This window comes from Chiloscyllium punctatum, chromosome 8, assembly GCF_047496795.1.
Source record: "Chiloscyllium punctatum isolate Juve2018m chromosome 8, sChiPun1.3, whole genome shotgun sequence".
Classification (NCBI taxonomy): domain Eukaryota; kingdom Metazoa; phylum Chordata; class Chondrichthyes; order Orectolobiformes; family Hemiscylliidae; genus Chiloscyllium; species Chiloscyllium punctatum.
The window spans coordinates 112844263-112861635 of NC_092746.1; the positions used below are offsets into that span (position 1 = coordinate 112844263).

The 17373-nt window shown below is 41.9% G+C and overlaps 1 protein-coding gene across 9 annotated transcripts in view; it reads left to right on the top strand.

Moving 5' to 3' along the window:
- kmt2ca (lysine (K)-specific methyltransferase 2Ca) overlaps window positions 1-17373 on the top strand; it is a 506051-nt gene that overhangs the window by 146588 nt on the left and 342090 nt on the right. For all 9 annotated transcript variants that reach the window (XR_011961410.1, XM_072576253.1, XM_072576251.1 and 6 more), the window contains exon 3: window positions 6328-6410. Coding sequence is in view for 8 of the 9 variants with exons in the window: in XM_072576253.1 (XP_072432354.1) it covers window positions 6328-6410 (83 nt within the window). In the remaining variant the exon portion in view is untranslated. The remainder of the gene's footprint in view (window positions 1-6327; window positions 6411-17373) is intronic.

The following is a 17373-nucleotide window of genomic DNA, read 5'->3' on the forward strand; positions in this document are numbered from 1 at the left end:
AGCCTCGACAGCCCTCTGCAATAAATCCACAGATTCACTATCCTCATCAACTCTGAGTGTGACCCCTTATTTTGTGATTATAATCTTTGGTCCTGGATGGTCCCACAAAGAGACAATCTCTCAGGATCTATCCTGTCAAGCCGGCAAATAATCTTTTTTCTTTTTTTTAATTAACTGACTAGGCCTGCATTTATTGCCCATCCCTAATTGCTCCGAGGCAGTTTCGAGTCAACCACATTGCCGTGGGCCACATGTAGGATAGATCAGATAAGGGAGGCACTTTCCTTCCCTAAAGGAGATTAATGAACCAGATGGGTTTTTTGAATCATAGAATCATACAGCATGGAAACACCCTTCAGACAAACTAGTCCATGCCAACCATGTTCCCAAACTAAATTAGTCTTACTTGCTTGCATTTGGCCCATATCCCTCTGAACCTTTCCTATTCACAATGCCTTTAAATGTTGTAACCGTACCTGCATCTATCGTTTCCTCTGGCCATTCATTCCACACGCAAACCATACTTCTTTTTAAAAAAATTTCCCCTCAAGTCCTTTTCAAATCTTTATCCTCACCTTTTTAAAAAAAAATGCTCCCTCGCTTTGAACTCCTCCAACCGAGGGAAAAGACCCTTGCTATTGACCTTATCTATACCCCTCATGATTTTAATAAGCCTCTATATAAAGGCCACCCCTGCTTCATTTAAAAGTGTCCCAGTCTATTTTTGTAACTCAAACCCTTCAATGCTGGCAACATATTAGTAAGTCTTTTCTGGACTCTCTCCAATTTAATAATAATCTTCCTATGGCAGAGCAACCAGAACTGCATACAGTAGACTAGTTGGGCCGTAGGGCCTGTTTCCACACTGTAGGGAATCTAATCTAATCTAATCTAAATAATACCACTAGACCATCACCTCCCCATTACTCTGACATCATCTATTGAACTTGTCTCATTACACATCGCAAAATTCAAAATAAGCCTGATCCCTGGTTGGATCTGCAATATATTGTTCTAGGAAAATACCTGGATATGCAAGTGTTGTTCCTTTTGGCTGCATCTGCCCATTTGAAATTCCCAATCTACACAAATTAATGTCACTGTTTTGATGAACTGCCTTTTATATTGCATGCATTCATTATCCATTGATTTATTATCTGCCCTACAGAACCGTGAGGGTCTAGGCTATTCCCACTCGTCTTTTTCCCCTTGTTAGTTCTTCCTACACACACGAATTCTACATCTTCCTATCCAGTATAATTGTTTGCTGTCATACTTATTCCATCTTGTACAAATAAAGGTATCCCAGCACCCCTTTCTTCCTGTCCGTATGAAAAGTTGCATACGCAAGAATATTCGGTTCTCCGTTTTGATCTCTTTCTAACCACGTGTCTTTAATGGTTATAAAATCACCAGCCTTAACCCTTATTTCAAATACTATGTGTATTTGAAATACCTTTTCCCAGACCCTTCGTGCAACTAAACTTAGGTTTTCTCAGCTTCAGTTGATTCCATCAGTGTTTTAACCAAGCAGTACTTGTCTGGATCTTATGAACTAAATTCCTTCCACTGATGTAACAGTTCTAAACTATCTCCCTTTCTCAGGGGCAATAGTTTTACACACCAAGTTCAAGAGTGTAGTGCTGGAAAAGCACAGCAGGTCAGGCGGCACCCGAGGAGCAAGAGAATTGACGTTTTGGGCGTAAGCCATTCATCAGGAAGTGCTTTTGCCCGAAACGTCAATTCTCCTGCTCCTCGGGTGCTGCCTGACCTGTGCTTTTCTAGCACCACACTCTCGACTCTGATTTCCAGCATCTGCAGTCCTCACTTTCTCCACACCAGATTCAGCCAAGACTTGTGCAAACTGAAACTTAAAAGTTTTTCCCCATATTGTGACTTGCCCCTAAGGCCCACAAAATTCTGGAATATTTTAAGTGGAAGCCTGAAGCATTCCATTGTTTGTTTACTTCACTGGTTAAGTCTCTTAATGTAAACAAATCCCCGTTACACTCCACGAAATCTCTCTAATGGTACATTTTTAAAATAAATCATCACGGCTACAGAAATACTTACAAGTTAAATGCCTTCAGATACTCAGAAAACTCACGTGCTATTTCAAAAATCCAAAAAAGCCGATAACACAAATCTCACACCTTGCATTACAATTATCATATTGCCCTCCTCCTTTCAGTGCAGTATTTTGTTTGTTGGTTGTCACCAGTTATTGTATCCTCCCAGAGAAGTTAAAAGTGTAGATTCTACTATGAAACTTGATATTATAGTGGTACAGATTGTCAGCCACAGGTAAATCTAGAAAATCACTCCTAAATTGAAGGCCAAGGATTAGGGAGTATTATAAATTGAAAACCAAAACTACTGGAAATACTCAGCAGAGCAAGCATAATCTAAGAAAACTGAAGTTTTTCAGTGTGATGATTCTTAAGAGAACCGAAGTAACTTTATATGAGCAGCCAAATCTTCGTTCAAAAGTTATCGTAGTTTACCAAAGAAGGGAAAATTTGCATTTGATGAAGGCAATTTTTGAAAATCTGTGAAAGAATACTGCATCCTCAATTAGAGTTAAGCTTTTGGGGCTGCCTGTCGATGTCACAAACTTTTAATAAAGCACAGATTCATAGATGGCCATGGGGTCAACTTCAACCTGGTTGGACTTGTGACGTTTGAAAACCTCAGATTTTAATTTGTGTGAATTTGGATGACATAACAAGGAAGGTTTGAGGGCCAAGAAAGCTAAGAAGGATTTGATTTAAAAATCTACTTGTAAGGAAAAGGCTGTAAGTTTGCTGTGATCTCAAGAATAGAGAATAGATGAATCTTGTGGTCAAAAGCCATGATGATCATTAGGTGATACACAGATGTTTTATCTGTGTATTGTAAAGTCAACCAGAACTTGAAGGAACAATCAGAAAATTCCCACAAAATCAGAAAGGGTATCATTTGTTCGGTTGACAGCAGCAGGGACAAATAAAAGGCAGTAGGTACATATGTCGTTTTGACATAGCCTTTAAGGTTGACTGGTTGTCAGTGCACCCATTTGAGTTGAGAATTTGAGCCAGCGTTGCACAAGTTTTGTTTTCTGTTGCAAGTGTTTGAATCCCTTACATATGTAGGTTGCGACAGATGGCCTGCAGAACCCAATATATGCTGAAGCCATTGTCTTGATATTTGTTTAAAACATGTTTCTGTTTGTTTGATTTGGAAAATATGGCTCAATGTGAAAAAAAATTATATTTTTCATCTGGAAGTCTAGCTATTGAAAGAGCATCTTAATTGCTCATGTAATTGAATGTGCCAAGTCTTCATTAAATATGTTTAAATTGCCAAAGCAACAGTGATGTTCTTCATCACAACAAAGCAGCCTACTGTAATGCCAGTTCACTTGGCACAGAAAAGTTTCCCTGGTTAGTTATACGATAATCAGTTCCAGCCAAGTATAGTAGCTCGTGAGATAGGAGCTGAAAATGTGTTGCTGGAAAAGCGCAGCAGGTCAGGCAGCATCCAAGGAGCAGGAGAATCTAAGTTTTGGGCATAAGCACTTCTTCAGGAAATTCTAATTCACTCAAGTCTGTCTCTATCCTTAATTTCATCCTAGAATAGCACAAAACATTCTTTGGTTGGAACCATGTGACCATATTCCCCTTTGACTGGTCATTAAGAAAGCCCCCCAAATTGTTCTCCCTTCTCCTGTATTGTGATGTGGCTAATGCTAGTGTCTCAACCACAAAGTGTCAACAGTTGAAGCTTTCCTGAAGAAGGGCTTATGCCCAAAACGTCAATTCTCCTGCTCCTTGGATGCTGCCTGACCTGCTGCGCTTTTCCAGCAACACATTTTCAGCTCTGATCTCCAGCATCTGCAGTCCTCACTTTCTCCTTTTAGCTCGTGAGATAGTTTACTTCAAGCAAATTGCTTCCATTGAATAGAGAGTGAGTAGAATAGCAAAGGATAGAAGTATTGAGATAATAGTAGCCATTAATATAGAACTTTGCTTGGGTATTACTGCACGGCAGCTCAGTAGTGTAGATTTGTGTTAGTATATCATTCAGTACAAAGTAAGAATTATCTGACATTTGAGTAAGGCCTTTGGAGTGAAGACCATGATGAGGTAATATGCAGGTTTGTACTGTGTATATTTGATAGCAATCCAATAGAATTGTGACCCAATTATATTAAGTTTCAAGATTGCTATAGTTCTGTGAGGTGAATGCTTTGGTTAGATATTTTTCCTTTGTAGAACTCAACTGAACAATGTCTGTCTCTGCACTTGATATCACCAAATATCAAAATTATAGCTTCAACTGTTGACACTTTGTGGTTGAGACACTAGCATTAGCCACATCACAATACAGGAAAAGGGAGAACAATTTTGGGGGCTTTCTTAATGACCAGTCAAAGGGGAATATGGTCACATGGTTCCAACCAAAGAATGTTTTGTGCTATTCTAGGATGAAATTAAGGATAGAGACAGACTTGAGTGAATTAGAATTTATTTTTCCTCTATCATGTAGTGAAGCTGGTAAAATACATTTTAATTTCCACTGTACATGCACATGCAATTTTATGAAACATAATGATTATATTGAATATGTAAAAGTTGAGCTGAAAATGTGTTGCTGGAAAAGCGCAGCAGGTCAGGCAGCATCCAAGGAACAGGAGAATCGACGTTTCGGGCATCAGCCCTTCTTCAGGAATGAGGAAAGTGTGTCCAGCAGGCTAAGATAAAAGGTAGGGAGGAGGGACCTTTTATCTTAGCCTGCTGGACACACTTTCCTCATTCCTGAAGAAGGGCTGATGCCCGAAACATCGATTCTCCTGTTCCTTGGATGCTGCCTGACCTGCTGCGCTTTTCCAGCAACACATTTTCAGCTCTGATCTCCAGCATCTGCAGTGCTCACTTTCTCCTCTATGTAAAAGTTGAAACTATTAAGTGAGCCCATATATTTTTCCATAGTGAATTTTGCTTATTTGTCAACTGTCATTTTTTTGATTCACTTGTTGGATATTGGCATTGCTAGCTGGACCAGCATTTATTGCCTGTCCCTAGTTGCCCCTGAGAAAGTGATGGTGAGCTGCCACCTTGAACAGCTGCAGTCTGCGTACAGTAGATAGACCCACAATGCTATTAAGGAGGGAATTCCAAGATTTTGACCCAATGATACTGAAAGAATGTCGATATATTTCCACTTCAGGTTGGTGAACAGATTAGAGGGGAACTTTCAGGTGGTGGTGTTCTCATGCATTTGTTGCCCTTATCCTTCGAGATGGAAACGGATAGCGAGTTTGGAAGATAGTGAATATCTACAGTACATTTTGTAGATGATACACAATGCTGCTACGTGTTGATAATGGAAAGAGTGAATCTTTGGTATGGTGCCAATCAAGTGGGCTGCATAGTCCTTGATGTTAAGCTTCTTGAGTATTGTTGGAGCTGCACTCATTCAGGCAATTGAGTGTTACAACACACTCCTGACTGGTACCTTGTAGTTGGTGGACAGGCTTTGGGGAGGCAGGATGGGAATTACTCGCTGCAGTACTCCTAGCCTCTGAACTGCTCTTGCAGCCACTCTGTTTATGTGGTAAGCCCAGTTGAGTTTTTGATCAATGGTAAGGCCCTAGGATGTTGATCTGGGAAATTCAGTGATGGTAACTCCATTGAATTTCAAGGGGTGGTGGTTAGATAGTCTCTTATTAGAGATAGTCATTCTTGGCATTTGTGTGGCATGAATGTTACTTGTCACTTTTCTTTTCAAGCCTGGATATTGAGCTTTACTGAAAAAAAACTGCTCTCCTGAATGCTATTGAAATAAAAATGTCAACTCAATCACATTTTCAGAAGTCCAGTATCTTTTCAGTCAGATGCTCCAACATTCTATGACTGATTTAATGTGGTTTAAAATGAGAGGTAGTGAGCTAAATGTCAATAATTTCAGTTGATCATTGACCATCACTCGCTAACAAGTATGATTGCCCACCTAGGATATTCCATCTCATTGTTCTGCGGATTCTTGCATATCTGATTTTAGAGGTACATCTCCAACCACAGGTTTTTTTTTTCTGGAGTTGGAATTGGTCCTAGACCTTGAGATTGTTGACATTCCTTTCTCTGGTTTCTTTTCTGTACACTCTCTTGCCATCAGGTGTTTGTATTGTATTCCTTCACACAGGAATTTCCTCCAAGTCAGTTTCTTCTGAACGATAGCCTTCTAGAAAAGCATGTACAGATGGAGAAGTACCTACTTGTTCCCAAGTTTGATCCATTCCATCTTATGGTAATAAGTAAATAATCTTGCTACATCCTTTAATCACAGGCCTCGGAGCAGGGGGAAGACGGTTATTGAGGATGAAGACAGTATGGATGGATTGGAGGCAACAGAAAATGCGATGGAAACAGGTAAGAATTTACTTTTCCTGATAAGTTGAGTTTAAAATGATGTTTTCTTAACAAGTTGCATGTTAGGCTTGGAATTTGACAGTAAAATTGGAAAATGCCAAACTTTTTTCTTCAAGTTGAAGCTCATTCAAAGTAGCTTCATTACAGAGCAGTTCTCCGTCAAATGTCTTAAGCTGGAATAAAGCAAAGAACTGGGGATCTGGGGATCTGAAACAAACAACAGAAATTGCTAGGAAAGTTTCAGTAGTTCTGGCAGCATCCATGCAGAGAAAAGAGTTTCAAGTCTTGTGATCCTTCTTCAGTACAGACTTTTCTTCAGAAGAGAGGTCACAGGACTCTGTTTACAAAGTTTTAAACTATTTACTGTCCACAGTGTGCTAATCTAATAAGATACTGAAGATTTAAACTAATTGGAGCAGAAAATGTTGAGTGGATTGATTAAGTGTTTTGATAGACTGATTTAAAAAAAGACTACTTTGGATTGCAAGTGACTAATCAATTTTTTTATTTGAGAGCACAGAAAGGATTAGCTGATTGTTATTTATATTGGAATAAGAAAAGCTTTGGCAAAGAACCAATGATGAAAGTCAGCATAACTTGTATACAAACAGAAAAATTATTTGTAGAAAAGGGAAAACAAGTTCTCTACCATCTATTTTAAATTATACCATGTCTCTCCAACCAAAGGACCCATGCTGCTGTTCTACTATCATTTTGGGTTAAAATCCTGGAGTTTTTTAATCATCACAATTGTGGGTGCACCATCACAGTGTTCGAACTGGATGCCTACTAGTACCATCACCTTGACAACCAGAGATGGGCAATGTTCTCAAAATAGGCATTACATTTCTCATGTCAGCTTGAAGAATGCTGAATACCTTCCAAAAGCTATTGTTAAATTGCATCCACAAGCATGTGAATGTTTCTAATTCTTACAAACACTGTATTGCTCAGCGGACTGTTATTCATTGTGAAAGCTAAAATGTTGCAATTTATTGAAGGCGCAATAAATGTTATACTTCTCATATCTTTTGTGTGTATTGACCATAAGATATAGGAACAAAATTAGGTCATTTGGCCCATCGAGCTTGCTCCACCATTCCATCCTGACTGATACGTTTCTCTATCCCATTCTTTGACCTTCTCCCTATAATCCTTTATCCACCTAGGGGTGGCATGGTGGCTCACAGCACCAGGGACCCGGGTTTGATTCCAGCTTTGGGCAACTGTCTGTGTTGAGTTTGCACACTTTCCCTGTGTCTTGTGGCTTTCCTCTGGGTACTCTGGTTTCCTTCCACAATCCAAAGGTGTGCAGGTTAGGTGAAGTGGCCATGCTAAATTGCCAATGTTCAGGGGAGATGCATTAGTCCGGGGTAAATGTAGAGCAATAGGTTTGGGGAATGGGTCTGGGAGGGTCGGTGTGGACTTGTTGGGCCAAAGGGCCTGTTTACACACCGTAGAGTTCCAAACAATTCTTCTAATCAAGAATTTGTCTTAAAAATCCTCAAACTTGGCCTCCACAGACTTCCATGGCAATGTGTTTCACTGCTGTCTGGCTGTAGAAATCCCTCATTATCTCAGTTCTGAATGGTTGTTCCTTCACTCTGAGGCTGCGCTCTTTGGAACTAGTCTTTCTTCTACTTAGTGGAAGCGTCTTCTCCATGTCTACTCTATCCAGGCCAAATCTCTTCTCCTTCCCTCCCAAATCATCCATCTAAAATCCATCCAGAACAGAGCCAGAGTCCTCAACTCCTCCTCATGTGACAATCCCTTCATCCTTGGGATCACTCTTGTAAACCTCCTGTGATCCTCTTCCAAAGCGCGTGCATCCTTACTTAGATATGTGGCCCAAAACTGCTCTCAATATTCCAAGTGCTATATGAACTAGAGCCTTATACAGCCTCAGCAGTACGTCCCTGCTCTTTTGTTCTAGACTTCTTGAAACAAATGCCTAACATTGCATTTGCCTTCCTAACTGCCAGTTTAAACCTGCATTTAATCATGGGAAAATCTTGAACTAGAGCTCCCAATTCCCTTTGTGCTTCAGCTTTCTGAAGCCTTTTCCCATTTAGAAAATAGTCCAGTCTTCCTTCGAAAGTGCATAACCTCACTTTCCCACATTGTCTTCCATCTGCCACTTTCTTGCTCATTCTCCTAGCCTGCTCAGATTCTTCTGCAGCCTCTCTGCTTTCTCAACACTATCTGTCCAGCATGATAAATATACACTGAGAGAAAAATGAAAATACTAGACAGTCAGCATGGCTTTATCAAGGGCAGGTCATGTCTGCCAAATTTGATTGAGTTTCTTCACGAAGTGACAATAGGCAATTTGAGGTTTGTGCTCTGGATATTGTATATTTGAATTTTCAGAAGACATTTGATACGGTGCCACATGACCTGTTGGTTAACAAATTAAAAATGTTTGGGGATTGATGGGTCCTTGGCAGCATGGATTAGAAGTTGCTGAAATATAGGAAACTTGAGTGTTTGTATAGATGGGCATTTCTCAGATTACAGACAGGTTGCAAGTGGTATTCCCTAGGCAGCTCCATAGGCTGTTGGGACCCTTGCTTTTATTGATTATATAAATGATTAAGTGATAAGTGTTAAGGGCAGAATCTAAATTTGTAGATGATTCAAAGCTACAAGAGAATACTGAATTGCGAGAATGATGCTGAGCAACTTCAGAGGGATATTGACAGATTGGCCAAATGGGAGACGTCTAGAAAATACATTGTAATGCAGAGAAATGTGGGTTAATGCTTCTTGTAGATGAAAGAGAGAAAAAGGTGCGAAGGTTTACTTTGAGGGGAGTACAGAAACACAGGGACTTTAGGGTTGGAGTCCATAATTCCCTAAAGTGGCTAGGCAAATTGAGACAGTTGTTCAGAAGGCTTGTAGGATCCTTGGGTTTAATGATAGAGGTATAGTGTATAAAAACAAGGAAATGATGCCAACTTCTAAAAATCATTGGTCAGGCTGCATTTGGAGTATTGTGTTCAGTTCTGGGCATCCTGTTTATGGAAAGATTAAAAAGCCCAGGAGGTACTTCAAAGGAGATTTGCTGGAATGGTATGAGGCTTGAGGGATTTTAAATACATGGAAAGTTGAAAGAAATTGGGCTTATTCTCCTTGGACAGGGAAGATTAAAGGGTGACTAATTGAGATGTTCAAAATTATGAACAATTTTGATGGTAAAATAATGTTCTTCTGCTAATTGGTATGTCAGGAACTGGGGTCACAATTTCAAGACTGTCAGCAAGAGAAACTTGAATTTCTCTTGAGTGAGATGAGAAACTTTACTCTGAGGGTTGTTAGGATTTGGAATGTGCTGCCTGGGAGACTGGTGGAGATGGGTTCCATAGGAGATTTCAAAAGAGAGTTGAATGTATAGTTGAAAATGATATTAGAGGGCCACAAAGTAGCTCCTTTTTGACATGTCTCAAAACTCCAGTTACTACTTGGGCATTTCATACAACAGTTCAGCTATCCAAACTTGTGAATTCAAAAGCATACATAAAGGTTTACCAGGATGCTGCCTGGACTGGAAGGCGTGTCTTACAAAAGATGTTGACTAAGCTGGGACTTTTCACTCTGGAGAGGAGGAGGAAGAGAGGTGACCTGATCGAAGTATACAAGGTAATAAGAGGCATGGGTAGAGTTGATAGCCAGAGACTTTTTTGTTTCCCCAGGGCAGGATTGACTGGCATGAGGGGTTTTAAGATATTAGGAGAAAAGTATAGAGGGGACCTGATCTACTTGTTTCATAGGTCTCTTTGTTTCTCAATACTCACTAGGGAATCACCATATATTGTGTATTCTTCTTGAAATAACTCCACAGAAGCCGGTGTCCTGTCACCAAGTCATCCTTTCTTCATATATGGAGAGTCCTTGACGTTGATCCAGCTCCGTCAAAGTCAGCTCTCAGAATGAACGTGAAGTCTGGCACTCATGTTTTTTTTTATTTTATTAAACAGTTACGAGACAGTTTATAAAAAACAGTTAACATTTACAGCTGTACACAACAGCAATTTTACAAGGGAGAGGAACAGCAAAACCAGGCCCCAAACCCTACCGTTCAACCAGTTTACAGGGAGATGAGGACAAACCCCAAATCCCAGTTTCACATACAAAAGACAGCGACAATGACATTGTACATTAGACAATACTGTTACATACAAAAGTACAGACAATACAGACCCAGCAAGCCCCCACCCCTCCCACCTTCCGTCCACTCTAAGGTAGCCCGCCCCTTCCCACCTTCCGGCTCTCTGTCCACCCCATGCCCCGTCCAGTTCTCGGTCCGCCCTGACACACCTTTTGACCACCTCTAGGACAGTCTGCCCCGGTACCCGCACAGGGTGACAGTGGTCAGGACGGCCTGCCCACCTTCCGGCTTCACTAACCACCCTCAGCACCTTTCGACCACCTCTGGGGCAGCCCGCCCCGGTACCTGCCCGGGGTGACAGCGCTGAGGATGACTACCCGCCTTCTGGCTCTCGGTTTGCCCCTACGTACCATTGGGCTCCCACCCAACCCGATGCGCCGTCCGGCCAGTGGGCTATCCTGGCACACCTTCTGGCCACCTCTAGGACAGCCCGTCCCCTTCCCTGGGATGACAGCGTGCAGGGTAGCCCACAAGCCTTCCGGATTTCAGCCTGCCCCTACGCGCCTTCTGGCTCTCGGCTGCTCTGACACCTTTCGACCACCTCTAGGACAGCCCGTCCCGATTACCCCTTATTGGGACGACAGCATTCAGAATGGCCTACCCACCATCTGGCTCTCGGGGCGACCAGCATCAGGGTGGCCTACCCACCCCCCCGGCTTTCGGGACAGCCTACTAACCTTCAGGTTCACAGGATGGTCTACCCACACTCTGGCTCTCGGGGTGACAGCTTTCAGGGTGACCCATGAGCCTCCCAGCTCACAGTAAGGCCTGCCAGACCCAGGGATACGCAAGACCGTGCAAGTGATCGACCCAACAAATGTCATAATACAGTTAATTACAGAGTCCTTTCTGGTACACAGTCCAAATAGAGTCTTCAAAATATAGAGTCCATTCCAGAAATGGAATCCACTCCAGTATGAGGTGCATTGTCCAAAATAGAGCCCACTCTAAACTGCAGAGTCCACTTCTGAAGGCAGCAAATGCACAGCACACAGGTGTTCAGTCTCCATGGAGTCTTGGCCCAGCCTTGGAAAACCAGGCCCACTCACAGGAACATAGTACATTGTACAGGTGCTGTTAACTCACAAGGGTTTGGTCCACTCATGAAGGAAAGGTCTTCTCCCAAACTCCAGGATACAGCAAGTGCTCACCTCCCAGCAGACACACAGGTGTTCAATCTTCAGAGGCCCAGTCCCAGGGCTAGGCCTCCCCACAGGAACAGCTCCTCTGGTCAAATGTATGCCTTCCACAAGGGCTCAGTCCACACACCAAAAACAGTGAAGACACATACAAAAAACAAAAGAAACTAGAGTCCAAGGGCTAAGCCCTACCACAAAATTAACATTGTCCTTTTCTCAAAAAAAAAGAGAAAAGAGTAACACACAGGCTGTAACCAGCCAGGGAAACAACAATCCCCTAATGAGAACGGAGTTACACCTGAAACACATTGTGGGCATCAGGAGTTTAAAAAAAAATCAGTCCTCACTAAAAGGAATGCCAGTTAACAAACTGGCTAAATGATTCAGCCAGTTCAGGAATCAGGTTTCCCCCGCACCAACAGTAACATACTGACTGTAGCACCAGCCAGCACAGAGTCAGTCCCCTAAACTGAAGAGACTCTGAATCTCCTGTTTTTATCTGTCAGCCAGGGCTCCCTGATTGGACCTGTTAATCTGGTCCAATCGAAGAACTCATTCTGAGGTCCACCTGGCTGACCTTGTTACAATCACTACACTTCCTGTATTAGACTTCCGAAAATGCATCGCCTCACACTTATCAGGTTTAAGTTCCATCTGTCATGATGCTGCACAATTTAGCAGCTGATCAATAACACAGTAACCTGAGACCATCCTGTTCACTGTCAAGAACATTAACACCAATTTTCATGTCATGTCCAATTCCTTAATGTACATAAGAAATAGCAAGGGTCTGAATCCTGTTGTATACCATTAGTCACAGGCTTCCAGTTACAAAATAAACACCCCTCCAGCATCACTGTCTCCTATCTGTAAGGAAAGTTTGGATCCACTTTGCCAACTTACCTTGGATCTTAAGGGCTCTTACCTTTTGGGGCAGCCTTTTATGTGGGATCTTTTCAAAGGCTTTAATGAGTTCCATGTAAACCATACCAACTGCACTACCCTCATCAATATATTTAGTCACCTTTTCAAAAAAGTTAAATTAGTCAGACAGGATTCTCCTCTCTCAAATTTGTGCTGACTATCCCTAATCAATCCCTGCCTTTCCAAGTATTGATTAACCCTGTCCTTCAGAATTTTTTTTTATTAATTCCCCTAACAATTACATCAGACTATCTGGCGTAATTACCTGACTTATTCCTGCTGTCCATCTTGAACAAAGGAATCACGTTCGCTATCCTCCAGTAATCTAGCGCTTTGCCAGGGACCCAGAAATCTGCTCCTTGATTGGAATACATCTCATCACACCCTAGGACTTTATACACCTTTATGCCCCCTAAAACATCCAATGCTACCTCCGTACTAATCTTAGTCTCTTTTGGAACCCTATCATCCGAACTGAAATCCCACCTTCGATATCTTTCTCATTTAAGACTTCACCCACATCCACTGGCTCCATTTACAGAATGCCATTTTGGTTTCTAATAGGTTCTACTGGTATCTTGGTAATCCTGTTACTCTTAATATACTTTTTTAAAAAAAGACTTTGACAGATGGGATCAAGGAAAGCTCAAAGATATTTCAAGGCTGATGGAAAAGGATAGACCAGATCTAAAAGTTGGAGTTCTAAATTGGAGAAAGGCCAATTTTGATGGTGTTAGGCAAGAACTTTAGAAAGCTGATTGGGGGCAGATGTTTGCAGGTAAAGGGATGGCTGGAAAATGGGAAGCCTTCAGAAATTAGATAACGAGAATCCAGAGAAATTATATTCCAGTTAGGGTGAAAGGGAAGGCTGGTAGGTATAGGGAATGCTGGATGACTAAAGAGATTGAGGTTTGGTTAAGAAAAAGAAGGAAGCATATGTAAGGGATAGACAGGATAGATCAAGTGAATCCTTAGAAGAGTATAAAGGCAGTAGGAGTATACTTTAGAGGGAAATCAGGAGGGCAAAAAGAGGACATGAGATAGCTTTGGCAAATAGAATTAAGGAGAATCCAAAGGGTTTTTAACCAATACATTAAGGACAAAAGGGTAACTAGGGAGAGAATAGGGCCCCTCAAAAGATCAACAAGGTAGCCTTTGTGTGGAGCCGCAGAAAATGGGGGAGATACTAAGTGAGTATTTTGCATCAGTATTTACTGTGGAAAAGGATATGGAAGATATAGACTGTAGGGAAATAGATGGTGACATCTTGCAAAATGTCCATATTATGGAGGATGATGTGCTGGATGTCTCGAAACGGGTAAAGGTGGATAAATCCCCAGCACCTGATCAGGTGTACCCGAGAACTCTGTGGGAAGCTCGAGAAGTGATTGCTGGGCCTCTTGCTGAAATGTTTATATCATCGATAGTCATGGGTGAGGTGCCGGAAGACTGGAGGTTGGCTAACATAGTGCCACTGTTTATGAAGGGTGGTAAAGACAAGCCAGGAACGACAGACCAGTGAGCCTGACATCAGTGGTGGGCAAGTTGTTGGAGGGAATCCTGAGGGTCAGGATGTACATGTACTTGGAAAGGCAAGCACTGATTTAGGGATAGTCAACGTGGTTTTGTGCATGGGAAATCATGTCTCACAAACTTGATTGAGTTTTTTGAGGAAGTTACAAAGAGGATTGATAAGGGCAGAGCAATAGATGTGATCTATATGGACTTCAGTAAGGTGTTCGACAAGTTTCCCCATGGGAGACTGATTAGCAAGGTTAGATCTCCTGGAATATAGGGAGAACTAGCCATTTGGATACAGAACTGGCTCAAAGGTAGAAGACAGAGAGTGGTGGTGGAGGAGGGTTGTTTTTCAGACTGGAGGTCTGTGACAAGTGGAGTGCTACAAGGATCGGTGCTGGGTCCTCTACTTTTTGTCATTTACATAAATGATTTGGATGCGAGCTTAAGAGGTACAGTTAGTAAGTTTGCAGATGACGCCAAAGTTGGAGGTGCAGTGGACAGCAAAGAGGGTTACCTCAGATTACAACAGGATCTGGACCAGATGGGCCAATGGGCTGAGAAGTGGCAGATGGAGTTTAATTCAAATAAGTGCGAGATGCTGCATTTTGGGAAAGCAAATCTTAGCAGGACTTATACACTTAATGGTAAGGTCCTAGGGAGTGTTGCTGATCAAAGATCTTGGCGTGCAGGTTCATAGCTCCTTGAAAGTGAAATCCCAGGTAGATAGGATAGTGAAGAAGGTGTTTGGTATGCTTGCCTTTATTACTCAGAGTATTGAGTACAGGAGTTGGGAGGTCATGTTGCGGCTGTACAGGACATTGGTTAGGCCACTGTTGGAATATTGCATGCAATTCTGGTCTCCTTCCTATCAGAAAGATGTTGTGAAACTTGAAAGGGTTCAGAAAAGATTTACAAGGATGTTGCCAGGGTTGGAGGATTTGAGCTATAGGGAGAGGCTGAACAGGCTGGTGCTGTTTTCCCTGGAGTGTCGGAGGCTGAGGGGTGACCTTATAGAGGTTTACAAAATGATGAGGGGCATGGATAGGGTAAATAGACAAAGTCTTTTCCCTGGGGTCAGGGAGTCCAGAACTAGAGGTCATAGGTTTAGGGTGAGAGGGGAAAGATATAAAAGAGAGCTAAGGGGCATCCTTTTCACAGAACGTGTATGGAATGAGCTGCCAGAGGAAGTGGTGGAGGCTGGTACAATTGCATCATTTAAGAGGCATTTGGATGGATTTATGAATAGGAAGGGTTTGGAGAGATATGGGCTGGGTGCTGGCAGGTGGGACTAGATTGGGTTGGGATATGTGGTCGGCATGGACGGGTTAGACCAAAAGGTCTGTTTCCATGCTGTACATCTCTATGACTATCTTTGGCCTACTAATTTTCTTTTTAAGCATCTTCCCACACACTCCGCACTCTGTTTTAAACGTGATGCAACTCACACATGCTTCCTGCTCTTCCTTTTAAGAACTCTTGATATCCTTAGACATCCTGAAGAGAATATGCTGACCCTGAGTTCATACTGTACTATGTTTTGAAAGGCTCCCACTTCCCAAACATTAACTTTACTGCAATAGCTGCTCCTGGTCTGTTTGCCAGATTCTGTTTTAATGGTATTGAAGTTGGCCTTCTCTCACTTCACTTACTTCTGCACCATCCTTACATCTTTTCATAATGACTTTGAAACTCAGAGTTATAATCATTATTCCCAAAATGTTCATCCACTGAAACTTCAACTACTTGACCAGCCTAATTTCTTCAGATTAAGTATGATGTACTGACACACACAATTGTCCGGCATGCACTTCAAAAATTTAATCCCGTCTAATCCTTTCAGACTAGGGTGTTTCCAGTGAACATTAGCAAATTTGAAATTGCCTACATATATAACCTGTGTTTCTTGCACCTGTCAGTGATAATTGCTTCGATAATCCCCTCCTCAATCTCCCTCTGACTGTAGTAGTATAATCCTAACAAGGTAAGCACCTCTTATTTTATTTCTAAGCTCTACCTGGATGGCCTTCATTTGGACACCATGTGAGGATGTGCTCCTTCATTATTGCAGTGATGATTTTCTTTATCAGTAACACTCTCTTACTCCCAACTCCCACACCCTGCATTATGCCTGAAACTTCTGTACGTTGAAATGTTGAGCTGCCACTCCTTCAACCATGTGTTAGTGATTGTAACATTATATTTCCAAGTGCTGATCATGCTTTAAGTTCACCTGTTTTACCAGCCAAGCTCCTTACATTAAAATAGATACAATTTAACCTTCTCGACCTCCCATATTCATTATCCTGCCCATGTCATCTCCAACTACTAGACTGTGTTCTAGCATTCCTGTTGTATCTGATTGGACCTGGCTTTACATCTACTCTGTGCTGCCTCCCCCACTAGATCAGTTTAGCACTTCCCCAATAGCAAATTGAATGGCCTTTATTTCAAAGGGAATGGAATATAAAATGTGTAGGGTTTTGTTACAACTGTGCATGGCACTAGTTAGACCACAGCTGGAATACTGTGACTAGTTTTGGACCCTTTATCTCAGGAAAGATAGATTGGCATTGGATACAGCCCAAAGAAAGTTCTCATGGCTAATAGAAAGTATGGAGGGATGTCTAATGAGAAAAGCTTTGGAATGTAGAATAATGAGCGACAACCTTATTGGAACATGATTCTTTGGGGTCTTGACAGATTGATGTGGAAAGGTTGTTTCCTTTTGTGGGAGAATAGAGGACTAGAGAGCATAATTGCAGAATGTGGGTGGCATGTTTAGGACCAAGATGAGAAATGTTTTCACCCTGTAGTGAATCTGTGGACCTCTTTCCTGCTAAGGGTTGTTGAGGCTGTCATTAAGTATATTCAAGGCTGAAAGAGATTTTTTTATCAGCAAGGGCATCAGCATTAATGGGGAAAAGACAGGAAAGTGGAATTGAGCATTATCAGATCTGCCGTGATCTCATTGAATTGTGGAGCAGACATTATAGACTGGCTGGCCTCCTGTTTCAATGTTTTATGGTCATCCAAAATTCTGCTGTGGCCTAACTACTCCAAATCCAGTTTACCCATCACCCTGTGCTTGCTGACTTAGATTGAGGCCCTGGAGGAGCCAATGTTTATGTTCTCCGGCTGCAGAATTCTTCTGAGGTATTTGTGTTCTTTTACATTTGACCTTCTGAGGTAGCCCCTCTTTTTTTTAGTGGCA